The sequence below is a fragment of the Lampetra fluviatilis genome, chromosome 35 (genome assembly GCF_964198595.1).
Source record: "Lampetra fluviatilis chromosome 35, kcLamFluv1.1, whole genome shotgun sequence".
In the NCBI taxonomy this organism is placed as follows: Eukaryota; Metazoa; Chordata; class Hyperoartia; order Petromyzontiformes; family Petromyzontidae; genus Lampetra; species Lampetra fluviatilis.
Window position 1 is genome coordinate 1,793,525 of NC_136309.1, and position 24,059 is coordinate 1,817,583.

A 24,059-nucleotide genomic window follows, 5' to 3' on the forward strand; every position below is an offset into this window, starting at 1 on the left:
TGAAGGGAATCACTGATCTTACTGATATTAGCCAATCAAATGAAGGGAATCGCCGATCTTGCTGAAATTAGCCAATCAAATGATAGGGAATCGCCGATTTTGCTGATATTAGCCAATCAAATTAAGGGGGGCGTGCCACATTGAAAAAGCTATTATAAAAACCATTGTTTTGTATCTGCGAACCGTGGAAAACAATTTAAGATAAAATCGTACACTTTTTAAGATGGCCATCCAATCGACTTTGAGCTGGGTGGTGCCGGATCGACTGAGCGGAACCTATAACAATCAGCCGCGAGTCACGATCCACGACCACCACATGTCGGGGGAAAATCTCTGATCGGTGATTTCGTCGGGTGTACGATTTCATCGCATAGCATCGCCAACCACGGAGTCTGCCCTTGACCAGGGGACAGGGGCAGGGGCCTCGAGTTGGCCAGCGAGGGGCACGCCGCTTGGCGCGGGTTGAGAGGAAGGGGGGGGGGGGAGTTATTCGACGGGGTCGTGCGTGATTGGTGGAGAGCGAGGTCAACGAAAACAGTCAGGGGCTTACGTAACGATGTTACGGGGCTCTGATTGGAGGGCGCTGCACGAGGTCGAGTGGATTGACAGAGGCTGCGAGGGCGTGCGACCACATTTGTGTATCGAAGTGAGGGCTACCCGTGTACTAAACAGAGGGGACCTCGGTGGTCGACGTTTGCCAGAGCCGAGGGGTCTCCCGCGGGGTGTCCGGCTGCTGCGGGGAACTGATGCTGTACGGGTGAGTGGGTGGCCGAGGCTGCGGCTGCGTGGAGTCGCTCAGAGCGCTTCGTCGAGATAGCGTACACCAGGTCCTAAGACTGTCGTTACGTACCCTGGGCCTCTGCTGCTTAGCCTCAAACACCGAGGAGGGGGAGCGCGCGTGAGGGTTGGTGCGAACGGTCGGCGCCGTTTTCTGCACCAGGATACGTTTAGTCGCAGAGTTGTTCCGCGATTGTCGATAGGTGGGGGTGCTCTGGTAAGCCGGTGAACTACGAGGGTTATACACAAGTCGGTGCTGTTACTGTCGCCCGAGAGTTGTGATGATAAGTTGGTGGTACTGGGTTGTCATGAAATTGTTTTCTGCCAAAGTTGGTTCGCGTTCTTGTGCGGTGTCAATAGTGCATGACGAATCAACGGCATAGTTCATAGATTCAAAATCGTGTTAAGATGCATTGCATTCGAGTAATTGTCCTTTCTGTTGCCGTTATAGAAAGAGGGAATTGCATGGGAGAGAAAATGTATCCATACTCCTCTTTCTCCCCATATATAAAAAAAATCACAAGTACGCGATTGCTTTTTGTTATATTACTTTCGCTTAAGTACATGTCGTTTTAACTTGGAGAGAACTCAAGAGGCCAGGATAACACCTCATTTGCAACAATGACAAATGCAACAACATAAATTCTCAGCGCAACGGTGAAGCAAGGCGACTCTTGCAGAGGACACCAACCCGCGCGGTCTCTTGAGTCACTAACTCATCTCGTTCAACAAAATGAACGTGGATGTTGAAGAAAGTTCTCATCGGTGATGATTAAAGCCGTGGGACGTCATGATGATGGGCCAAGCACGTGACCAATCACGTGCATTGCACTTCAAGGGGACCATATGCCAAAGCAACAAAAGCAAATTATTTATTTTCTTTTATTACCAAAACAGGTTCCATGCAATACATAACCCAGCAATGCTTATATTAAAGAGACTTAAGAATACTCACTCCCCCCCGGTACCAAAAACAATATTAGGCAGATAAACATGTATGTATATATATATTTCAACTCTTCCCCCCCCATTAAACAGTCATGTAAACCCATCATCAAGATACAAAATATAACACGGGATTCTCATTCCACCTATTTGCACCTAAATGCAATACCTATGCCTGCCATCCTGTGCTTGATAGTTGAAGACGCGTCAAACATGTACACAGCAGAGCCCATGCTAAAGTGTAAGAGCATTCAGCAAACTAGGAGTACAGTCATGTAATAAACACAATTACACATCATGCATTAAACATCTTTACAAAAAAAAAACCTATAGCAAGTACCGTCATAAAAACTCATCACCACCAAGCTGGCATTTTACATCGTATGTAGAGGCGTTCATCCAGCAGTGGATTCACCAGGGCCATCATTGCCGCTGTTGCTGCCAATGATGACAACGAAACCAGCGTGAGAAGAGCAAATCTCCGCTCCAGACACCACCCCCTGATTGGCATTAACACAGCGCGTTTGTCGTGATGGCGGCAGCAGCCTTCTCTGATCGCGTCACTGGGCGTTGTCGTGGTGACAGCAGCCGTCACTGGGCGTTGTCGTGGTGACAGCGGCCATTACTGGGTGTTCAAGGCGGGTTTGCCTTTAAGACCACGTGCGCGATTTATTGCAAAGGCTTAGAGATGAGTTCGCACTGCATTTTGGATTTACGTTAAGTGAACATCACGTGCCTTTTGTGACGTGAAACTTGTTCACACCGCCACGGTTGAATCTAACGGGTAGGGAGGGTCAAGTGGCGACACGTGGCGTCCGACTAAACACCGAACGTTGGTCCAACGTTGCGTGTTTACCAGGGGTGTGACAACGACCGCGTCGAAGAGTATTTTTGGCTTCACCACCTTTGCTCCACCCGAACTCTGGTTGGCTGCTAATTCACTTAACGTGTACCTTAACTTGCTAAAGTTTCAACCCAGTGAATATGGCGGGTACGATAACCTTAACACCCTCCGTCACGTCACAAACGATAATTACGTTACGTTACATGTGTCACGTGATCCAGTCTAAACCGCATTAAGCCAATGTGCATGTGTCATAGCCAGTACCCAAAAAGAAAATGTCACCTGTAACTATAAATTATAAACAACAATTGCCACTTTGTCATATGGCTTTCGATTTATTCTTTGCAAAAGTGAGTATGCATTGGTATACAATACATCAGAGGATCTCACTCAGTTGTGCCAAGGAAATCGATATATCCTTTATCTAGCCTTTTACAATAATCATTCAGTAGATACGGAACCCTTGGTCCAACCACGTGTCAACGTTGCCCCAACGTTGCATGTTTGCTTGGGATGTAGCATGATCAATTGCAAATACTGTATACCCGGATGTACTGAGAGTGTGTAATGTGAACGTGTGTGACTGGAAGATATCCAATTTAGTTTTGGAACCAAATGTTATTTGAAATAAACGTGCTGGTGCATTTTTTAAAAGGAAAATAATTACGAATTGTGAAATAGGCAATTCCCTCTTGAGCCCAGTTGTTTTAACTTGCTTAATAATTACCTTGTGCATATTGTACAGACATATCAAGCCAGCATTTGATAACATTTTGATGAGATTTTAAATCAACAAAGCCCTGCATTGTAGAAATAACAGCTGGGGAGCAGTAAAAGCTTCTGCTGTTGCGTGCAATAAATGCAAATATGATTCTTGGATTCGACCTATTTTTTATATGCTACACTCGCATGTCTGTAAATAGTTAAAGGTTTTTTAAAATTTAAAGCTAAAGAAAAATGTAAGAAGTGTGAACAAGTGAACTCTTGAAAAGTGTCCAGTTTCACAAAGTGTAAATGAGCTACGTGAACACCTGACAGAAGTGCTGGGTTATGAGCTGTGCTCTTGTCACCCGAATAATTAAATTGGGTCCTACGGGAACTTAGGAAAATAATGGGAAAGGAATTTTTGTGTGAGCTTGTGTCGATTGGCAATGGATGTGAATGAGCATGTCCTATCATCGCTGCAGAGTTGTAGCGGAGCTCCCCTTTAGCGTGTAAACCTGGACGAGCCCCCGGAGCTCTTTGAAGACACCTTGAGAAGAGGCAACCCTGTGGAGCTCTCCACCTTGCACTGGTTCAACGCCTCCTTGTAGGTGAGCCGCTTCTTGGAAATGGGGTCCGTGATGTCTTTCGGGTGGCTTTTGTCATCCTCCAGTGCCCGCTTGTTTTCGTTGTCGATTATGCCCAGAGCCAGGGCCTCTCCCACGGGCACGCGGCCGGCCTTGTTGGGGTCTACCAGTCCCCCCGTGAGGAACTGCGCCTCCAGGTACTTGTAGGCTGCGTCTTGATACAGCCAGCCCCTCTTGAGCGCAATGCCCACGGGAAGCCGCTCCTTCGTTGTCGGATCTTCGATTCCGGTGTATGCCTTCTGCGCACCGAGAAGTCGCTGAACGGAGCTGCTGTCGATCAAATTCATGTCCGCAGCCTTGTGCACCGAGTACTTCTCGCCGTTGACCACGTCGATGATGCCCCCGGTCGCGGCCTGTGCTTCCAGCAGCTTTTGCGCCGTTATCGGATCGATGAGGTTCTTGCTGATGGCCGTTTTTATCTGCATCTTTTGGTTAGTGTCCACGTCGAACACGCCGGCGATAGGCGGCGTCTCGAGGTCCAGGATGGTGGAATCCTTGCTTTGGGCGGGCTCCCTTGGCAAGGAGCTGCTCACCTGGGAGGAATTTGTTTTCTTTACGCCCTCTTCTTTTTCAGGCTGAGGCTTAAAGGTTTGGCCCGACACCTTAGCAGCGAACTCGGCAATGGTCATCTTTCTGTTCTTGTACTGCTGCACGTCGTGTTGCGTGACCTTCCCACTCGCCAGGGCGTCTTCAATGGAGAACTTGGTTCCCGTTTTCTTGTCCCGCAGAGAGGATGATATCCCTTTTGGTCCGGACACGCTCACTTCTTCCCAGTCGCACTCCTGCCCTGCCAGCTGACTGTACGTCTTCCAGTCAATGAGGTCGAGTTTGTAAGCTTCGTACGGAGTCATTTCTTTTCCAGTCTCAGGATCCATGACGACGATCTTACGGCTCAGATGAGACTGCGTCTTTTCCGTTGAAGTCCTCGTCACCTCCGGTTGTCTGTTCTCCAATCTGCTAAGCTTGTCACGCAGCGCCACTATCTCGCCCTCTTTGCTGTTTATGACCTTATCGGTGTCCGTAAGTTTTCTCTTGAGCTTTTCGATCTCCGACTGGACATCCGATATAACCTCCGACTGTTTCTGCATCTCCCTCTCCTTGTTTCTCCGCATTCTCAACTCATCGTCAAGCTGGCCGCGAAGTTTCTCCAGTTCGCTGTCGACCATCTTGTCTTTCTCTATCTTTACCACTTCTTTATAAACAATCTTTTCCTTGGTGGCCTCAATTTCAAGATCGTGCATTCTCGCCTTCATTCGATCCACCTCATCCTCAAGCCTATTGCGCTTTGAGCGCTCGTCGTTCAGTTGAGATCTTAGAAGTACCGCTTCTTTCATAATCTCGGGATCCTGCTCCACTTTCACAACCTCTTTGTAAACCACTTTCTCTTCCACTTTACTTTTCTGCTGCTCCAGAGTTGTCATTCTATTCTTCGTGCGCCTCAGTTCCTGCTCAAGCTCGTTCTTTTCCTGCGAGTCCGTTCTCAGTTGCGTGATCAGTTGCTTCTGTTCAGATACAGTGCTGCGAAGCTGTCCCAAATCTTCTTCCAATGATTGCTGCCGTTTCTTCTCTTGATTCAAAGATTTTTTTAGCGAGTCAACTTCACGTTCCAGATTGGGGTCTGTTTTGTACTGGATGGACTCTTGGATAACAACCTTCTCTTCAATCTTCGGCGGCTGGTTTTCCAAGTTAAAAATTTTGTTTTGAAGTTTTGTTAACTGCAGCTCAGCATCAGTTCTCTTTTGCATTTCCCTGTCAAGCTCCTTTTTCATGCGTGTCGCCTCTTCTTCTGCCGCTGGATTCTTCTCAAACTTAACAGTCTCCTTAAGGACTTCCTTCACTTGAATTTCAGGCTTTCTGTTCTGCAACGTTTTGACTTCTTCACGAAGTTTCAGTGCTTCTCGTTCGGCATTTGAAAGTTGACCTTTAATCTTCATCATCTGCAACCGAAGTTCCGAGGCTTCTTTCTCGGTCTCTGGGTCAGGACGCACGACTTCGCGCAACACTTCCTGGATTTCCACCTTTGGTTTTTCCTTCTCCAGAATGGTATACTGTCTCCGGACACTGACCAAATCCCTCTGAGCATCCCTGTTCTTTTCTATTTCCTCCTCGTACATGCGCTTCAATTGCTTCAGCTCTCTTTCCAGCTCTGGATCTTTCTCCAATTTGACGACCTCTTTGATCTGCACGTCGGGCTTGCGATTGCGCAGCGAGTTCAGCTCTATCCTCAGCGTGTTGAGCTCGCCCATCACTGTATCATATCTCTCTTTCTCGACTGTCAATTTCCGCTTCAAATCGACTGCCTGTCGCTCCGTCTCGGGATCTGCCTTCACCACCTCCCTGACCACTTCTTTGATCTCCACCTTAGGCTTTGTGTTTTCAAGTTTAGTGAGCGATTCTTTGAGGTAGTGAATTTCATCTTCAAACTTCCTGTTTCTACGAGATTCTTCATCCAGAGACTTTGTGAGTTTGTTGATCTCCTTGTCTTGCTCCGGGTCTCGCTGTACCTTTACGACCTCCTTGATTTGCACATCTGGCTTGCGATTGCGTAGCTCATTCAGGTCTGTGCGTAGGGAGGCCAGTTCTCTCTCCGAATCCTTAAGTTTACGCTTCTCTTGTTCCAGCTGCCGTTTATACTCGGCCGCCTCCTTCTCAGTCTGTGGATCTGCCTTGAGGATTTCATGGACAACTTCTTTGATTTCAACTTTGGGCTTCCGATTCTCAAGCATCAGGATTTTCTGCTGAAGCGAATCATTTTCCTCTTCTGCCATGCTCTTTTTCTTTCTCTCGTTTTCCAACGTGTTCTTTAGTTTGACGATTTCTCTTTCCTGTTCAGGGTCTCGTTCGACTTTGACCACCTCCTTCACTTGAACCTCGGGCTTCTTGTTTTTGAGGGCCTCAAGCTCTCGCCGAAGCGTGCTCAGGTCTCTCTCCGCTTTGTCGGAGGTGCGCTTCTCGTCCGCCAGCTGTCGCCTCAGCTCAGCCGCTTGCCTCTCCGTCTCAGGGTCTGCTCTCACCACCTCCTTCGTGATCTCTTTTATCTCCACTTTAGGCTTGGTGTTTTCCAGAGTTGTGTACTTTTGCTGCATGAGGTTAATTTCCTTTTGTGAAACTTGATTTCTTTGTATTTCATCTTCCAATTTCCTTTTCAAGTTTACCAGATCTTGCTCCGTTTGCGGATCTTTCTCCACTTTCGTTACCTCTTTTATAACAATACGCTCCTCTAACTTAGGAGGCGCCTGTTCCACCTCTTTAATCCTCCTTTCAATGAGCACATACTTCTTTTCTGTAGCCTTTCTTGACTCAACCTCATCTTCCAGCTGCTGCTTGACTTTATTAAGTTCTCGGACCACCTCGGGATCTTTCTCTACCTTGACGACCTCCTTTACCTGCACCTCAGGCTTGCGGTTTCTCAAGGCCTCGACATCAATTCTGAGAGTGTTGAGCTCTCGGTCTGCTTTTTCAGACTTGCGCTTCTCTTCAGCCAGCTGTTTCTTCAAATCAGCTGCCTGCCTCTCTGTCTCTGGATCTGCTCTGACCACCTCCTTGATGACTTCTTTGATCTCCACTTTAGGTTTGGTGTTTTCAAGGGTAACAAATTTGTGTTGAATTGTCTGGATTTCTTCCTGAGATATTTTTGATCTTTGAATCTCCTGCTGCAGCTGTTTCCTAAGGCTGACGACCTCTTCTTCCAGTTTTGGGTCTCTTTCCACCTTCGCGACCTCCTTAATGACGAGTCGTTCTTCTATCTTTGGAGGCGCCTGTTCCACCTCTTTAATCCTCCTTTCAATGAGCACATACTTCTTTTCTGTAGCCTTTCTTGACTCAACCTCATCTTCCAGCTGCTGCTTGACTTTATTCAGTTCTCGGACCACCTCGGGATCTTTCTCTACCTTGACAACCTCCTTCACCTGCACCTCAGGCTTGCGGTTTCTTAAGGCCTCGACATCAATTCTGAGAGCGTCAAGCTCTCGGTCTGCTTTTTCAGACTTGCGCTTCTCTTCGGCCAGCTGTTTCTTCAAATCAGCTGCCTGCCTCTCTGTCTCTGGATCTGCTCTGACCACCTCCTTGATGACTTCTTTGATCTCCACTTTAGGTTTGGTGTTTTCAAGGGTGACAAATTTGTGCTGAATTGTCTGAATCTCTTCTTGAGATATTTTTGATCGTTGAACCTCCTGCTGCAGCTGTTTCCTGAGGCTGACAACCTCTTCTTCCAGTTTTGGGTCTCTTTCCACCTTCGCAACCTCCTTAATGACGAGTCGTTCTTCTATCTTAGGAGGCGCCTGTTCCACCTCTTTAATCCTCCTTTCAATGATCACATACTTCTTTTCTGTAGCCTTTCTTGACTCAACCTCATCTTCCAGCTGCTGCTTGACTTTATTAAGTTCTCGGACCACCTCAGGATCTTTCTCTACCTTGACGACCTCCTTTACCTGCACCTCAGGCTTGCGGTTTCTCAAGGCCTCGACATCAATTCTGAGAGCATCAAGCTCTCGGTCTGCTTTTTCAGACTTGCGCTTTTCTTCGGCCAGCTGTTTCTTCAAATCAGCTGCCTGCCGCTCTGTCTCTGGATCTGCTCTCACCACCTCCTTCGTGATCTCTTTGATCTCCACTTTTGGCTTGGTGTTTTCCAGGGTGGTGTATTTTTGTTGAAGTGTCAGGATTTCTTTTTTGGAAACTTTGTTCTTCTCAAATTCTTCATCCAGCATTTGCTTCAAGTTTGCGAGTTCCTTTGTGGTCTGGGGATCAGTCTCAACTTTAAAAACTTCCTTTATAATTGCCTTTTCTTCAACTACAGGTGGCTTCTCTTCAAAATTTTTAATTTTATTTTCTAGCATGTAAACTCTCTTTTCTGCAGATGTCTTCTTACTTATTTCTTCTTCCAGCTGCTGCTGAACAGCACTGAGGTTCCTCATCACTTCAGGATCCTTCTCCAGCTTCACCACCTCCTTGACCTGGACTTCTGGTTTGCGGTTCTGGATCGTCATGAGATCTGTCCGAAGAGTACCCATCTCCTTGTTCATCTGGTCATTTTTCTGCCTCTCAATTTCCAGCTGTCTCTTCAAGTCCGCTGCCTGCCTCTCAGTGTTGGGATCTGCCTTCACAACTTCTTTTAAGACTTCTTTAACCTCTACTCTGGGCTTGGTGTTTTCCAGTGTGGAGTATCTTTGTCTCAGCAATCGAAGTTCTTCCTCCGCTGCCTTATTTTTTGCGGTTTCCTGCTCCAACATTCTACGTGCCTCTTCCAAGTCTTTTAGTAGAAGGGGATCTTGTTGAATTCTCGGCACTTCCTTGATAGTCACTTGCTTCTCAACCCTTGGCCCTTGCTGTTCTATCTCCTTGATTCTCCTTTCGTACATTACGATGGACTTCTCAGCAGTTGCACTTTTGTTTTGCTCTTCTTCGATCTGCCTGGTCATGTTTTGCATCTGAATACGGAGGTCATTAACTTCCCTCTCCTTTGACGGATCCTTCTCCACCTTCGAAACCTCCTTGATGATGACCTTCTGCTCCGCCTCCTGCGCTGCCCGTTCCGACTTCTGAAGTCGGTCCCTCAAGAGGCGCAGCTCCTCGTCCTTTGCCCGCTTGTTCTCGGCCTCCTGTTGGAGCTGCTGGCGCAATAAGATTGCCTCTTGCTCCGTAGCGGGGTCTTTTACTGGCGTCGCCGCCTTCTGTTGTGCGACGTCCAGCTGCCTTTTGAGCGACTCCATGTCCTTTTCTAGCATCAGCCTCTTCTTCTTTTCTTCCTCCATCAGCTCCAAGTCACGTTTGCTTGGGCCCGAATATTCGGACTTCTGCAGGTTCTGTTGGGACATCCTCGCCTGCACCTCCTGCACTGGAGGGTTCTGTTGAAGAAAGAAAAAAACCGGAGAGAGCATGAGGCAAGGGTTGAACGAGAGCATAATAAGAGAGAAGAAGTATATTCCAAATGATGTGCTCTCATAGAATTGCCAATGTTTAAAAGTAAATTCGTCATCAGCCTAAAAAATATCTTATGGAAATTCTCATGGCTGGAAGAAAAAAAATCTCTCCTCGTGCAATGTTGGCAATGGGGGGTTGGTTGACCATATTAATGTGAACCATGACTGGGAATCAAACTCAGGTAGCCAGGTTCGTCGCGAATCCAGAGTTCACGATCTGCGCTTGAGCGGTCATCGGTGAATGAGATGAGATCTCAAGTTTCCTTGCCGGATTATTGGAAACTACCCAATGCTAGTGTGGCATGGCAAGGCACACATTCACGAAACTGCATTCACCATCAAATGCAACCAATATATGTATAATTGCTTACAATTACACGTTAGGAAATGAACAATATCTGCATGCAACCTCACCTTCACAATGTTCTGCATGTTTTGCAGATAGACGATCTGTTGCTGATTTGCAGCAGAAACTTCAGCAAATTTCTTGACGAGTTGTCTCTCCTAAAAAAACAAGAGAGGAAATTTCAATTTGCAAACTTGAACAAGCGTATTTTAATTTAGAATTTTTATCTATGCTACGCAGCATCTATTTTCTCGTGCTTTAGGTTTGATTGATATTATTTAAACTAGTTCATTAAAAATATATCAACTTAAGAGAGTTGACTTTTTTTGGAACAATGCTATATTTGCCAGATGTGATTTTGCTTATTAGAACCAGGGGTGTGATGGATGCACTATCATCGCAAGTAGCTGACATTTTAATGATTCAGGGCCATGCTTCAATTTGAGATTAAATAATTATTTTAAATTTTGATTTGAAGCTTTCGTGACTGCAGGAATCCATACTCTTTGGTTCTTTCGCTAAAGTCACGTAGGTCGAAAAATAACATAAAATAAATAATATTTTAAGCAGTGTTTACCATCTTGTTTGTATTGCTTCTCATTTAATATGGTTTTGTTTCCACGTATGTTGAATTTCTTTTGCACCATACATAGCTTACCATGCTCACCGTAGGTGCGGGGGAAGGACAACAAACTAAACACAAAAAGCAGTTTTAAAGAAATGAGTTTTCTACTTAGATTTAAAAGTGCATAGCTCCAGTGGCTTCCTAATATCAAATGTTTGCTCCATTAGCCTCAGTGTAGTCGTTTGCATGTAGTTTTCATATCGGGTTGCCACAGGGTCCTGGTATTCCGAGGATATCTTTCTCTTTCATGTAGCATTCCTGTATAAAATCTGTGGCTCTTCCTGGGACGTTAAAAGTTTTTGTCAGATCCATAATAATGCATCACCTCAAGATGGTGCATTTGCATGTACTTCTTTATTGGAAGGGCAAAATATATTCTTCTTCCCTTGTTATGTCCTAGTTTGTATCGTACCTTAGGGGTGGCCGACCCTATGCTTATTTCAAATGTAAATCATTATAAAAAACATTCTTCTTGTGCGCACGATGGGAAAGGCACGCATCGTAAGCCTTAAGAATCAACGTTCTGGGAAAGTTAAAGACCGCCCTTGGTCACCAACATTGGACTCACCTCGTCCTGCACCTGCCGCGTGGGAGACGATTTGTTTGTGTCCCAGTTCACGCCGTTCACCATCTCCGGCTCCACCAGCGTCCGGTAGCGATCGCTCGCCGTCTCGTAGTTCTGAAGGTGGCAGATGGGGAGGGGAGACAGCAGAAGTTTGTGACTCACACGTTTGACTACGTCCGTGAAATATTCAAACACTTAAAGGCCAGCTGCACACCTTCACGAAGGGATTACCATTTAGTGATCTGCCCCGGAATGTTATGAATTTTTGTTGTTGATGCGCCCTAATTTGCTTGTTTTGGTTATCAGACAGCGCGACCATCAACTCTCTACAATTGAGAGGCCGGTTTTATTCATGGGCCACTGCCTGGATTCAAATCCAGGATTTTGGTTGTGCTGCTTTAATATCCTGGACCTATGAGCCAGCCTCCCACTGTTGTGTCAAGTAAACCCAAACACATGGACACAGAACGAGGAGTATGGGTAAATCAGACATCCTGGTGGATAGATATAAAGTGGTACAAGAGCTATAAGAAAAAAACCCCAAACATTAAAATTGAGCAAAGCGGTAAAGAACTGGCATACAAATTTAACCGTGGCTGAAAGTTACTTGGGTCACATCATTACTATGAGCCGATCGAAGGGACAGACGATGAAAATGCAATGTTACTTTTTGTCCTATGAAGTGGGCTTTAATAAAAGGTCTTACCCGGACCGTTGACTGATAATCGTTCGCCAGCTGTTCCACTCTGTTCTTCTCAGTTTCCTTTCTGCGCAGCTCGTCCGCCAATCTCTGCAACGACGCGTGCACACACGACGACTTCAATACAAGACACAGAGACACGAAACGTGGTAGACAAGTGCTTTGACATTGATTCATCGACGTCCTAAATTATCCATTGAAGTGATGAACCAACGACGTGAACAGGAGCAGGGCGGGGGGAACTTTTGGAAAAAGCTGAAGTCGAATACGAAGAGCAGGAATACCAGCGCGCATTTTCTGCAGCAACAACAACGATAATTAGAAACATGGGCGGCATTGTCAAAGAAAATGGAACAAGATCTGCAAAGTGTGCCAAATATGGACAGAGATGCACCCTCGGAATTACACAACCGCGCCTGTGCACATGAAACGAAGAGACATGACCGGTACCTTTTGATCGGCGATCTTGGCATTGATGGATTCCACAGTCTCATTCTGTGACACACTTGGTTTGGGCACATTGTCCAGCCAGCTGTCGAGATTGTCATAGTTGCCCCGGTATTCAGAGTAGGTCTTCTCCGCATTGTCCAGCTCCTTCAGTCTGGCACACACACACACACAAAACCCAACGTCTGAGCAGCCGCTTTCGCAAGCAACGAACACCGGACTCTCCGATTGGCGATTTTTGGGGTTTGTGCTGTGGCGGGTTGTTGGACATGACGTCCACCTGCTGGGAGCCAATAAAAAAAAAAATTGTTATCATCTCCCCTGAAGAAGCCCCGCTGGGCGTGTGCGGGCAAATACGTCGGGTGACGGACCGTATGGTGCGCGGTACGACATCGAAAAACGCATCGGAGAACTACGCTGCAAAGTCACGAAAATCGTACCCAGCAACACAGCAGCAGGACTACCGCCAAGGTGAACACCGTCCCGGGTGGGGGGCGGGGGGGCGGTTTGCCTCACCTGAGGTTCGTCTGGTCCCCCATGTTGCCGAAGCGCTGGCGCAGTCGGTTCACCTCGCTCTCTTGGCGCTCCACGTCGGGGCAGCGCTCGTTGAAGTTGCGGGCGACGTTCTGGCTGTGCTGCTGGGTGTTCTGCAGGTTCCTCGCCGGCTCCTCCAGCACCAGCGCCTTCTTGGCGCTGAGATCCTTCTTGACGGCCTGCGCGGGCCCGACACGTCTGGCTGGTAAACGTTGCCAGCGGTTCGAGGAACTATTCGTTGTGTGCGTGCGATGTCTCGAGCCTCAACCGCGATCGTCAGAATTTTCGTCGAGGAAGTGAACCGACGGGGACAGCACGGCTCAGGTTTTTAAACAGGCACCTCGATTACTGCCCTTTGCTTTACGATTTTATTTTACCAGGTAAAGTCCACTGTGGTACGAGCTCTTTTTCAGAAGCGGCCTGGCCACAAAGGTTAGCTCGACAAAGTGGCTTATGTCGAAATTTCCAGCGGCCAAAATCATCTAAATGCAGCCAGGTAATCTAAACCCACGCGACCACGGGGAGAGAGACACGCAAACTCCAAATATACAGTCGTCGTCTGGGTCGGGATTGAACCCACGATCTTCTGTATACCAGGCGAGGAATATCACATCTCGCCACAGTTTTGTGCACGTGGTAGTGTAGCGGTGGCCTAAGTTCAATTCCCACTCACGGCAAACACCACTGACGATTATTTGAACCGGTACTGGGCTTCCCCTAGGTCGACTCAGCCTCAAATGAATACCTGGTGCGATGTTTTCACATCGTCACTGGCGAGACAAAGGGCTGGCCAGGCGTGATGCTGGCCACCCACGCCCTCGTGTACCGTTCTGGCCTTCATAATTGCTGCTCGCTAACAGCACTTGCCCCAACAGTCCGTTAAGGCTATAAGAGGTGGGGGGGAGGGGGGAACATTTGTCTCTGTATCCGGGGTCACCTCCAGCTCCTTGCGGCGCGTGCGGATGCCCGCCAGGTCCGTGGGGATGCTCTGCTCCAGCGCGAGGGAGCGCTCCAGGGGGGCAATGGCACCCTCCGCCTTCTGCAGAGACACCTCCATGCCCGACGCCGCCTTGGCTCTGGGGAGCGGGCAAAGAGAGGTGCGCCATTGAATGAATAAGGCTCTCGCTTGCGAGAATTAGATTGTTTTTATTTTTACGGCTATGGATTGTCGGACGCGAGCGTTAAGCTTCGTTGGCGAGGGGAAAAAAAAAAGACTAAAATCACAGTTCGGTGGATTTTCAGTGTTCTGCGCCGCACGTTACTTCGATTCGTATGAAAGTGAGACCACAGCGACAACCACCAGGGTATCGCAATGCCAGGCTTGGGAATGTATCTGTTCATTTTGCATCCTCCATGAGGCAACATAGGGCGTCGATGTCGCTAAGCAACCAAACGACAGTGGCCGCGACTACGCTCGCCACTGCCCCGTTGGCCGCCTCCGAGAACCGGACTACGGCCCATTTCGGGTTCACAGCGCAGCTGCGCGAACCGTTACCCCACCGCTCACACCCGCTTATCTCTTCACGTGTGTAGGACGAGCAGTGTGCGGTGCACGGTGGGAGGGGTGGGTGGTGGTGGTGGTGGTGGTGAGATCTCACTTGTCTCCGTAGTTGTTGGCCAGCAAGGAGACTCGTGTGTACTTGGTGTCCGTCTCGTCCAGCTTCTGCCGCAGCTTGGGGGCGCTCGGGCACTTGGGCTTGCGCGAGAGGAAGGCCTCGGCGGACTTGACCACCTTGGCCTTCTCCGTGTTGAGCACCTGCAGCCTCTTGAGGATCGCCTGCATTGTGCGCCATCGTCAACATCAATGTCAGCATCATCATGAACATCATCATCAGAAAAAGCAATAGTGGGTACAGCAACAGCACCCATCATCAAGAGCAGCAAGAGCATTTTTTGTTTATTGTTGAGCCTTGTTGTCATGATTTGTAGTAGCAGCAGCAGCACCATTATGGCATCATCGTCTTCATGAGCATCAGTAGCAGTGCCTTTAGCCACTATCATCAACGTCATCATCGACACCATCATAGATAATTCACACACGATTCAGCAGCATCATCGTCATTGATAGTCAGCATAATAATAAAAAAACTCTCAAAAAATGTTTGCGGATGTTTGCAGATGCTTGTGCTCCCGTGATGAGCTTGCAAAGAGAAAATGTTCACCAAAGACTGGAGGTACTTACGAGATAAAATGATAATGATAAGGTGTACAAAGGTGGAGGCTGTACAAAAAGGTCTCGTTTAATTATGGACAAGACATCCATGATGCTCTTGGCAGTACAAACATTAAATTGTACGTGTTTCACCCTTGTAAAGCTCCGCACGTTTGCAACGGTGTTGGGTGCCACCCATCGATCGTATTGCCCTCTTGACCACAGCGTGGATCGCCTCGATTGCGTACCGTTGCCAAATATATATTTTAAAAAATCACTCTGGGAGCATTTCGGCTTGTGTGGCGTCATCTGTAAGCAACGGTACGGTGCAGAAGGCATCGCCGGCGACAAATTTAGCGGGAAAAAAAAAACTGAAGAAGGCGCTCACGTCTTGCTCGCGTAGCCGAGAGGCGCCGTCCTCGGCCGGCCGGTTCTTGTCGAGTGGCGTGCGAAGTTTGGTCAGCATCTGCTGCTCCTGGTCGTCGAGCTCGTAGTAGATGCGCTCCAGGTCGGAGATGTGCTTGACGCACTCCCTCTCCTCCGAGTTGTCTGCCGCCAGAACTGGTGTGGTGGACGCACGCACGCACGCACGCAGCGGCCGTCACGTACTTATTCATCGTGTGCGTTTTAAAAACAAAATGACATCGTGGCCACTGAGCACAGGCACCGAAAGGGCCTAAGACGCGAAGTGGCCGAACGTGTCGGCATTGACGGTAAACGCACCGACGATTGCGTTACGCAAAACTTTACAGAACTCTCCACCAATCCCATTAATTTCCCCTCACGGTGTCCCAACCGACCCCTCATTTCCATTTAGTTTTTCCTGACGCCCAATCCGATTTAAATGACTTTCCACCTTGAAATCCAAATTGGGCGTGCCCCCTACGTCGCCTCCCCCCGTGATAGCTCCTGGCCAATGAGAATTCAGCGCCGCTATTCAAACTCACGAGGGAGCCATTAAGACTCGGCGAGTGTATATTTATTCATTTCCGAACAGTGCTTGCCTCTCGGCATCCCTTACCACGGGTGTATTTTTTTAAAATTATAATTATCTTCATTAAAACACAGATCAGGAAATTACTCAATTCAGGTACCACCCTGAACCCCCCTTCTCTCCCTCCGTAAGCGTCACCGCCGACACGCCGAAGGATTTCCTCGGAGCCGTACCTTGGCCGGCCTGCTGCTTGACGTCGCCCGCTCGCTTCCGCAGCGCCGCCTCCGTCTCCCGGCGCTTCTGCTTGAGCTCGCTGAACTGTGTGGAGATCCTGCGCAGCGGCAAAAACGAGAGAGCGCCTTCGTGACAAACTCGAGGCGCGTGTTGGCGAACGCGTGGAGCCACGTAAAGCCTGTGCAGGACTTTGTGCCCCACGTGACGCGCATCGGGCGTAGAGGCTGCACGAGGGGCCGGCAACCTGTGGCTCCGGAGCCGCTTCCGGCTGTCTAAGGACTGCTTTGTGATATTATTCACATTGCGGGACTTTTTATTTTTACCGAATTCGAAAAAAAATTGCTCTTCTTGTTAATTTGGTTGCCGACCCCTGGGCTACACAGTGGGGGGTAAGCGGGATAGGTGGATGTGGGGGGCACGGTGGAGGGGGGGGGGGATCGTTGCCTCCGTGGTAACGCACCCGTCGGCCAGCGCGATCGAGTCGGGGTCTGTGGGGGGGATGACGAAGCAGGCGCTCGGCACGGTCTCCGTCTTGCCGGCCGAGTTGGACACCACCCAGTTCTCCTTGTCGCTGTTGTCCTTCAGCGTGTACTTGTCTCCGCGGTGCAGGACCAGCTGCGGAGAACACACGCAAGCGCCGGGCTCGTTACGCTCCACGGGGCGGCACCTTCACGGCGTCCGCAGCGGAACGTACGCTAACAGGTGGGGGAGGAATACGTCGGATAATCATGCCTCGGCGGGAGCCCCAAATCAAGATCGCGTTGAGAGCCACTCTGACAAGACCGCCATCCCGTTGCATCGCGAAAAGCCGATTTCAACGTTAACGTGCACAGCCCGTGTGCCGAGCCACTGCTGGATGGATGGCGTCCTCAGGCCGAGCGGGGGTCAAATTTGGGGTTACCGGACCGTACTTCGCCTACCGTGTTGGCTACGCCACGACTCAATAAGCGCTCCAATGTGTCGCAGAGCTGCCCGATACGAAAACTTCCAGAACCCCTCCGGCTGCGTTTCGCGCGCGGTGATCAAACGACGTTGTCCTGAGTCGGGTGCAGCACCGAGGTCCCGCGCTGCACTCACTTCCCCGTCCTCGTAGTCGCACAGCGTCTCCACAGTGAGCGGCTTGGGGATCTTCTCGCGGCGATACTTGAGCGGCACGATTTGAGTGGCCCGGTTCCTCAGCGCCACCACGTTCTTCTCGTAGGCGTCCATCTCTTTTTCCTTCTCCTGCGGAAGGCGGAGGGGGGGCAGCGGAGACGCGTTGCACGATAGGCCGCAGGCACGCGAGTGGACGTTTTCACAACAACAACAACAAAACCCAACACAAACGGAACTCGATTTCCTGGCGTCAACATATATGAATCAGGGCTTTGCAGATTTTATGCTATCCAGCAGGATTTGTTTAAGCAAGGAAGCAAGTGAGCTCTGGGCCGGCTTTGACCTTTCGGGTATCATCGGCAGTCTGGCATGCGAAACTGACACTTGGGGGCCTGCGCTGAAAGTTTACTGCCATTTTTGTTGTTGTTCCCTCCGCCCAGATGTATGAATTAGTAAGTAACGTTCATGGCACTGTGCTCGCATCACACCGGGCAGGCTCAGGGTTCGACTCGGACCACGGGAGGTGTGGAAGCCAGGCGCTTGCAGATGCACTTTTGCGGCCCTCTTGAACACTCTCTTTCTTCCGAAATTAGGAAGCCACCGGAGCTATGGACTTTTAAATCATCTAGATTGATAAAACTACTGTCTTTCGAACCGCTTTTTGTGTTTAGTTTGTTTACCTTCCCCCGCACCTCCGATTAGCACGGTTGGCTACGTACGGTGCGCAAGAAGTTCAACATACACACGCACATTAGATCACTGCAGTAGCGTAGGGCAAATCACGGTTGGAAAATGTTATCCGTCATGTCTGGTTGCAGCTGATGCCTTCGACCCCCACTTGAGCATCAACAATGCCGTGTCAAACATCATCTGCTCAATCGTGTTTGGGAACCGGTTTGACTACGACGACAAGCGCTTCCGCGACTTTCTGCAACTCTTCGCCGAGAACTTCAGGATCGAAGGTGGCTGGAGGGGGAAGGCAAGCGGAGTTGAATCTTCAACGAGCGTTCGCTTATAAGTCTTTTCTTTTAAAGTCTTTTCTGTACTGGCCCAGTCTGGTAGGGCCCTGAGGAGGCACCGGGTTGCTTTTTGTACAACCCCTGGGGGGGTGGGAGCTGGGGGGTTGGGGGGTGGGGGGGCGCGTGAAGGTGGCGTGGCCCTGCTGGGCTCTGCACCCACCTGCACCTCCTTGAACAGCTCCTCGACTCTCAGGGCGCTGTCGTTGGGGTCGACCGTGTAGCGCCGTTTCATGTCCGCCGACTGCTTGGTCAGCCACTCGTTGGACTCCTTCGCGTCCTTGTTGAACTGAAATGGAACGACAACGCGCGGTGTCTCTCCCCCCGCCGGCAAGGCCTCTCCATCACACTCTCGATGGTACCAGATGTGAAGGAGTCCCAGCCCGAGTGAGTCTTGAACTCAGTCTTTATTCCGTCTTCCGCACAGCGCATCCCACATCAAGTAATCACTCCGTTCAGGTGCCAACCTTGAACCCCCATCTGTCCCCTCCTTTTATTCTCTTTTACATCCATTCCCGATCTTTCCACGACTCTCCATCAATCCCATTAATTTCTCCTCACGGTCTCCCAACTGACCCATCAATCCAATTTAGTGTTGTACCCCGATGACCAATCGGCTTTGAATGTCTCTCCACCTTCAAGTCCGATTGGGCGTGCCCCCTACGTCGGCTCCTCCCCCACGTGATAGTTGCTGGCCAATGAGAGGCGAGCGCCGCTATTCGAACTCCCGAGGAGCCGTGAGAGCCAGCGAGTGTTCATTTATTTCCGAGCAGGGCTTGCCTATCGACATCCCTCACCACAGGTATAATTAAAATGTTTTTTTATTATCGTCATTAAAACATTGCAATGAAACGTCGGTTCATCTCTGCGTAAACAGAGTTTGTTCGGCGTGTCTACCCAAATGCCGTAGAACGTTCAGTAAATTCGCACGCGCGTGTGTTTGTACCATCGTGTGCTCACCCACAAGGACACCTACCTTGTGGTGCTCGGTCATGAACTTGAGGTGAGCCTCCTCGCAGATGAGGAGGTTGAGGTATCTCTTCCAGTCGTTCTCCACTGCGTCCATGTGGGCCTGCACACCACCACACCACACGGATCAAACACCGTCGCATCGTACCACACACATCACATCACATGCCACTAAGACAAAGATCCCCCCCCCCCGTAGCCTTCACAGGACTGTAGGGGCAAGTGCTGTTAGTGAGCAGCACCTACGAAGGCCCGGAACAGCACGCCCCGGCCGCCTTTGAGGCGAGGGGGAGGAAAGAGGATAGGGATTGGACGATTGGAGAAAAGGTTGAGGCTTTAAGAGAGCAACAGAAGGAGGTTAAGGAGGGGGACCTCTTTATGTACGTATGTCAAACTTTTTTCGCACCCTACGGAGCCAGCCGTTTAGGGGGAAGTCGTGCCCGACTTTCATCGGCAAAATCATCACGGTGCGCCCTCTCCGGTCAGACCCCCTCGTCCGTTAGCGCTCACCTCGATCGTCGGCTTGGCCGGGTGCTTGGCCGCCAGCAGCTTCTCGCCCTCGTCTTGGATCTGGTTGATGGACGCCTCCTTGGCCACGAGCTCGTTGTTGACGATGTTCTGCACGTCGACACCGTTTTGATAGGTTAGGAGTGGGGGGGGGGCGTTTCCCATTTCACAGCCGGGAGCTATTCACTCCCAACCGCTGCGCCGTACGGCCAGGCCGAACACATTAATAGGAACGACAAACAACAATAACAACAACAACGGCAACCGTATCTCACGACGCTTGTCAGGCCAGGAATACACGGCAAGAGCGAGAGAGAGTTACGCTGCGAGCACGGCCCGGGGCGAACCAACCGGGACCCAAGACCAACAACGACAACAACAAGCCCCAGGGCACGGACGGCACGATGCTCCACGCGGTGTCGCGGCAGCAGGAAGAGGAGGAGGTGGAGGAGGAGGACGACGCACCTCATACTTCCGGGTGCGCATGTCATAGTCGAGGTTGCGGTCGCTCCAGTCCATGCCCTTGCGCTCCTCCTGCTCCGAGTCCAGCCACATGAGCTCGCGAGTGCAGCGCTGCATGTACGTGTGCAGTTCGTTCAGGTCCTTCTGCCGCTTGGTGGACGTGCCCTGGAAACAAACGGGGGGGCGGGGGGCCGTGTGGCACCGTCGTGATGAGCGGCTTTGCCGAGTGTTTTCGGGTTGTGTGGGGGGGGGGGGGGCGGGGGAGGGGGGGGGTCGGGGATGAGGGGGGGGGTGTTTCTGCGTTGCCGCACAGCGGTCGACGTTTTTGCTCTTCGCGCTCGGTAAACCCCCCAAAGTTCGACGCGGAAAACGCATCGCAGAGGAACACAGCACAGCCGCCAAAACCTACAATGGTAATAACCGTTCCACCTTAAATTAGTGACTCCTAAATTAATAGAAAGGGGAGGGGTCCCGTTTCAATGCCCGAAATTTCAAGCACATCAACTGCTGGACCAGGCTCTTGACCAGGCTCTGGACCAGGCTCTGGAGCAGTGCTTTCAACAAATTGAACTCTGATCCCGTGTTTTGGACTTCTCTCTAATGCGCGAGATGGGTGTGTGTGGGTGTGTGTGGGTGTGTGTGGGTGTGTGTGGGTGTGTGTGGGTGTGTGTGGGTGTGTGTGGGTGTATGTGGGGTTCTCATTCTGCACCAATATCTCCCAAGCTCTCGCGTGCACGAATATCCACCTGCCACCACACAATTCATGAATACAGCCGCGCTGCCCGTGGCGTTATGACCCTATAGAACACACATCTCTGCAGAAGATTAAAACGATTATTCGTCAGGCACATTGGGGGGGGGGGGGGGGGGGTATGTGGCTTTTCACTCATGTCAACTTCAGTTTTTATTTAGAAAAAAAACGCAATCACTTCATCCTGCATCTTTTTTTGCCCATCGGGCAATTGCGATCCCAAGCCGTGATCAACGATCGCCACTGGGGTTTCCCACATTTCGGCGGCATTTTAACGTCCCTCCACCACGCGCACGTTTCCCACGAGACACAATCGCCGCGTGTGTGCGCGCGCACGTGCAGGGTCACTGATATGTTTGCTTTAAAGCAGACGGCAGCACGAATGATGTCCGTGTGGAGCGCTTGAGGAATGTGCGGAAGGCACCCGCGCCCGTTGGGTAAACGCGAGCGGGTGCGTCAGCGTGCGTCAGCGTGCGTCAGCGTGCGTCAGCGTGCGTCAGCGTGCGTCAGCGTGCGTCAGCGTGCGTCAGCGTGCGTCAGCGTGCGTCAGCGTGCGTCAGCGTGCGGTGCGGCGCCACTGACCAGCAAGGTGCCGTACTCCTCGTTCAGCTTGCGCAGGTACTCCTGCCAACAACACGCGCGGGTCATAACGTCAGCAGCTGCCACCAACAAAAATTCCCAAAGCCTTTTTTTTTTACTCGTAAGAAAGAGAAAAAAACGCACACACACTTAACGCGCGTGTAGGAATGTGTTCAGGTAGGCCGGAGATGATCGGCCATCGCGTCATTGGTGCTCGTAATTACGGGGTCTCCTTCGGCCGCCTTGACGTGCGGTCCGTAAGCCTCGATCTCCTTGTGGATGATGTTGTGTTCGGCCATCTGCATCTCCACGGTCACCAGGTCCGATCCAAAGCCTTTCCGGTTGAGCGAGTACTGCAGGCAAAGACAAAGATCCCCCCCGTAGCGTTAACAGACTGTTGGGGGCAAGTGCTGTTAGCGAGTAGCACCTATGAATGCCGGCAAGGCACACGAGAGGGTTGCCAGCAACACGCCCGGCCGCCTTTGTCTCCCCAGTGGCGATGTTTTTACACACCGTACCAGGCTCTCATTTGAGGCCGATTCGATCGAGCGGAGGCCCAGGACCAGTTCAGATAATCGTCACTGGTGTTGGACATGATCGGGAATCGAACACGGGTCTCCAGGTTTGTAGAAAAATGTGCTAACTGCTAAATTACCACTTCCCATCCACACACACAGAGCGGTGTACGCTCGAGTGCTATGGTGGCTCGCTAACACGCGTTTGTCTTTGAAGGAGAAAACCACAAATAGAAAAGGGTAGAAAATGTATATCTTCTTAACGCTTCTTAGAATATCTGACTCGAGAAAAACTCGAAAAATGTGCAAACGTGAACTCTAAAAACTCGCGAACCGGTGCAAAATACTGTTTGAATATTGTCACAAGAGTTCACGGGAATATCCGAAGCGTCACGGGCCACGTTTGCTTGTGCTGCACATGGCGCAATAATCGCATGCGGTTTCTTTTTGCAAAATGCATTTACACGCGTGGCTGCGTGCATGCTCGCACAATTACACAGACGCTGCAGAGGTAATGTGCATAGTTGCACAGCGATCAACTATTCGGTGGGGGGAGCGTTGTTGGTGCAGCGCACTGCGCATTACAAGTGGCGAACAAATATCTCGTAATTATTCATAGGCGCCCCCATCACCAGCACGGTGAAGTATGGTCAAGCGGGTCAACATAACCGACACCTGCATAGGGAAGCCTTCTGTCCGCAGTCGATTAACTAAAGGCTTAAACATTGTTTTTAATTATTGCCACGTATAAATGGGTACGAATGTAATATTCAAATGCACGTTGCATAAACCCAATAAACGTGCAGCGCCGGGGCAACGTCAGCAGGAGGTTGGAACCGTTGCACCAACGTCGGCCCAACGTTGGGGATAGGCATCACGGGATACTTGCGACGGCGTCTGCTGCATACAAATCGGCCCTCCCGTGTTTGCCTCGGGAATTAAACAACGCTCCCCCGCAGCAAACATGAACCTCGCAAGACGTCTGCACGGCTGCTGCGCAGGCACAGCCAGGCTTGCAGGGCAGCCGAGCTCTGGGACACCACGGACCCGTGCACCTTCACGGCAATTCCTCGCTGAACGCACCGTCGTGTTTGCACAACGCGTTTTCTCGATAACGTGGTTCTTTCACGCGGGAAAACTTAACAGACCGCTCGGGGCAAGTAGCACCTATGAAGGCCGGCATGGCACACGAGGGCGTGGGTGGCCAACGCCACGCCCGGCCGCCTTTGTCTCCCCAGTGGCAACGTTCAAACACCGTACCAGGTACTCATTTGAGGCCCAGTACCGATTGAGATAATCGTCACCGGCGTTGGTGGCCGTGAGTGGGAATGGAATTCGGGTCGCCAGATTCTTGGGGCGGAGCGCTAACCGCTATGCCACCACTCCGTACTCACGCACGCACGCACACGCACGCGCACGCACACGCACGCGCACGCACACACACGCACGCACACACGCACACACACACGCACACACACACACACGCACACACGCACGGGAGGGATGAGCAAGCGTCGAGGCAGACTTACCCGCTTCTCCCCCACCATCTTGAGCCAGTCGACTTGCGGGCGCATGTTGGGGATGTTCACCTGCTCGTACACCTGGCGGTACTCGGCGCAGAGCTTCGACCAGCGGTCGTGCAGTTGGTGGATGCTGGGGGAGAAAGGCGACGGCAGGCACGTGCGGGACCACCGTTAGTTCACAGCGGGGCCTCGTTGTAGCCCACTCGGTCGTGAGTCGGTGCAAGGCACGAGGCGGTGAGCACGAGGTGGTGAGCATGAGGTGGTGAGGATGA

General features: G+C 50.6%; 1 protein-coding gene across 1 annotated transcript in view; it reads right to left on the reverse strand.

The window, feature by feature from the left end:
- Positions 1-1,590: 1,590 nt before the first annotated feature.
- LOC144944468 (periplakin-like) overlaps positions 1,591-24,059 on the reverse strand; it is a 35,506-nt gene continuing 13,037 nt past the window's right edge. Inside the window, exons 4-22 of the mRNA XM_078872633.1 lie at positions 23,794-23,917; positions 21,974-22,102; positions 21,753-21,794; positions 20,423-20,584; positions 19,961-20,068; positions 19,458-19,553; positions 18,645-18,770; positions 17,448-17,594; positions 16,831-16,985; positions 16,370-16,467; positions 15,591-15,763; positions 14,649-14,827; positions 13,988-14,126; positions 13,033-13,229; positions 12,520-12,670; positions 12,076-12,159; positions 11,373-11,483; positions 10,248-10,337; positions 1,591-9,758 (exon numbers count right to left, since the gene is read on the reverse strand). Coding sequence (XP_078728759.1) covers positions 3,774-9,758; positions 10,248-10,337; positions 11,373-11,483; positions 12,076-12,159; positions 12,520-12,670; positions 13,033-13,229; positions 13,988-14,126; positions 14,649-14,827; positions 15,591-15,763; positions 16,370-16,467; positions 16,831-16,985; positions 17,448-17,594; positions 18,645-18,770; positions 19,458-19,553; positions 19,961-20,068; positions 20,423-20,584; positions 21,753-21,794; positions 21,974-22,102; positions 23,794-23,917 — 8,296 coding nt within the window. The 3' untranslated portion in view covers positions 1,591-3,773. The remainder of the gene's footprint in view (positions 9,759-10,247; positions 10,338-11,372; positions 11,484-12,075; positions 12,160-12,519; positions 12,671-13,032; positions 13,230-13,987; positions 14,127-14,648; positions 14,828-15,590; positions 15,764-16,369; positions 16,468-16,830; positions 16,986-17,447; positions 17,595-18,644; positions 18,771-19,457; positions 19,554-19,960; positions 20,069-20,422; positions 20,585-21,752; positions 21,795-21,973; positions 22,103-23,793; positions 23,918-24,059) is intronic.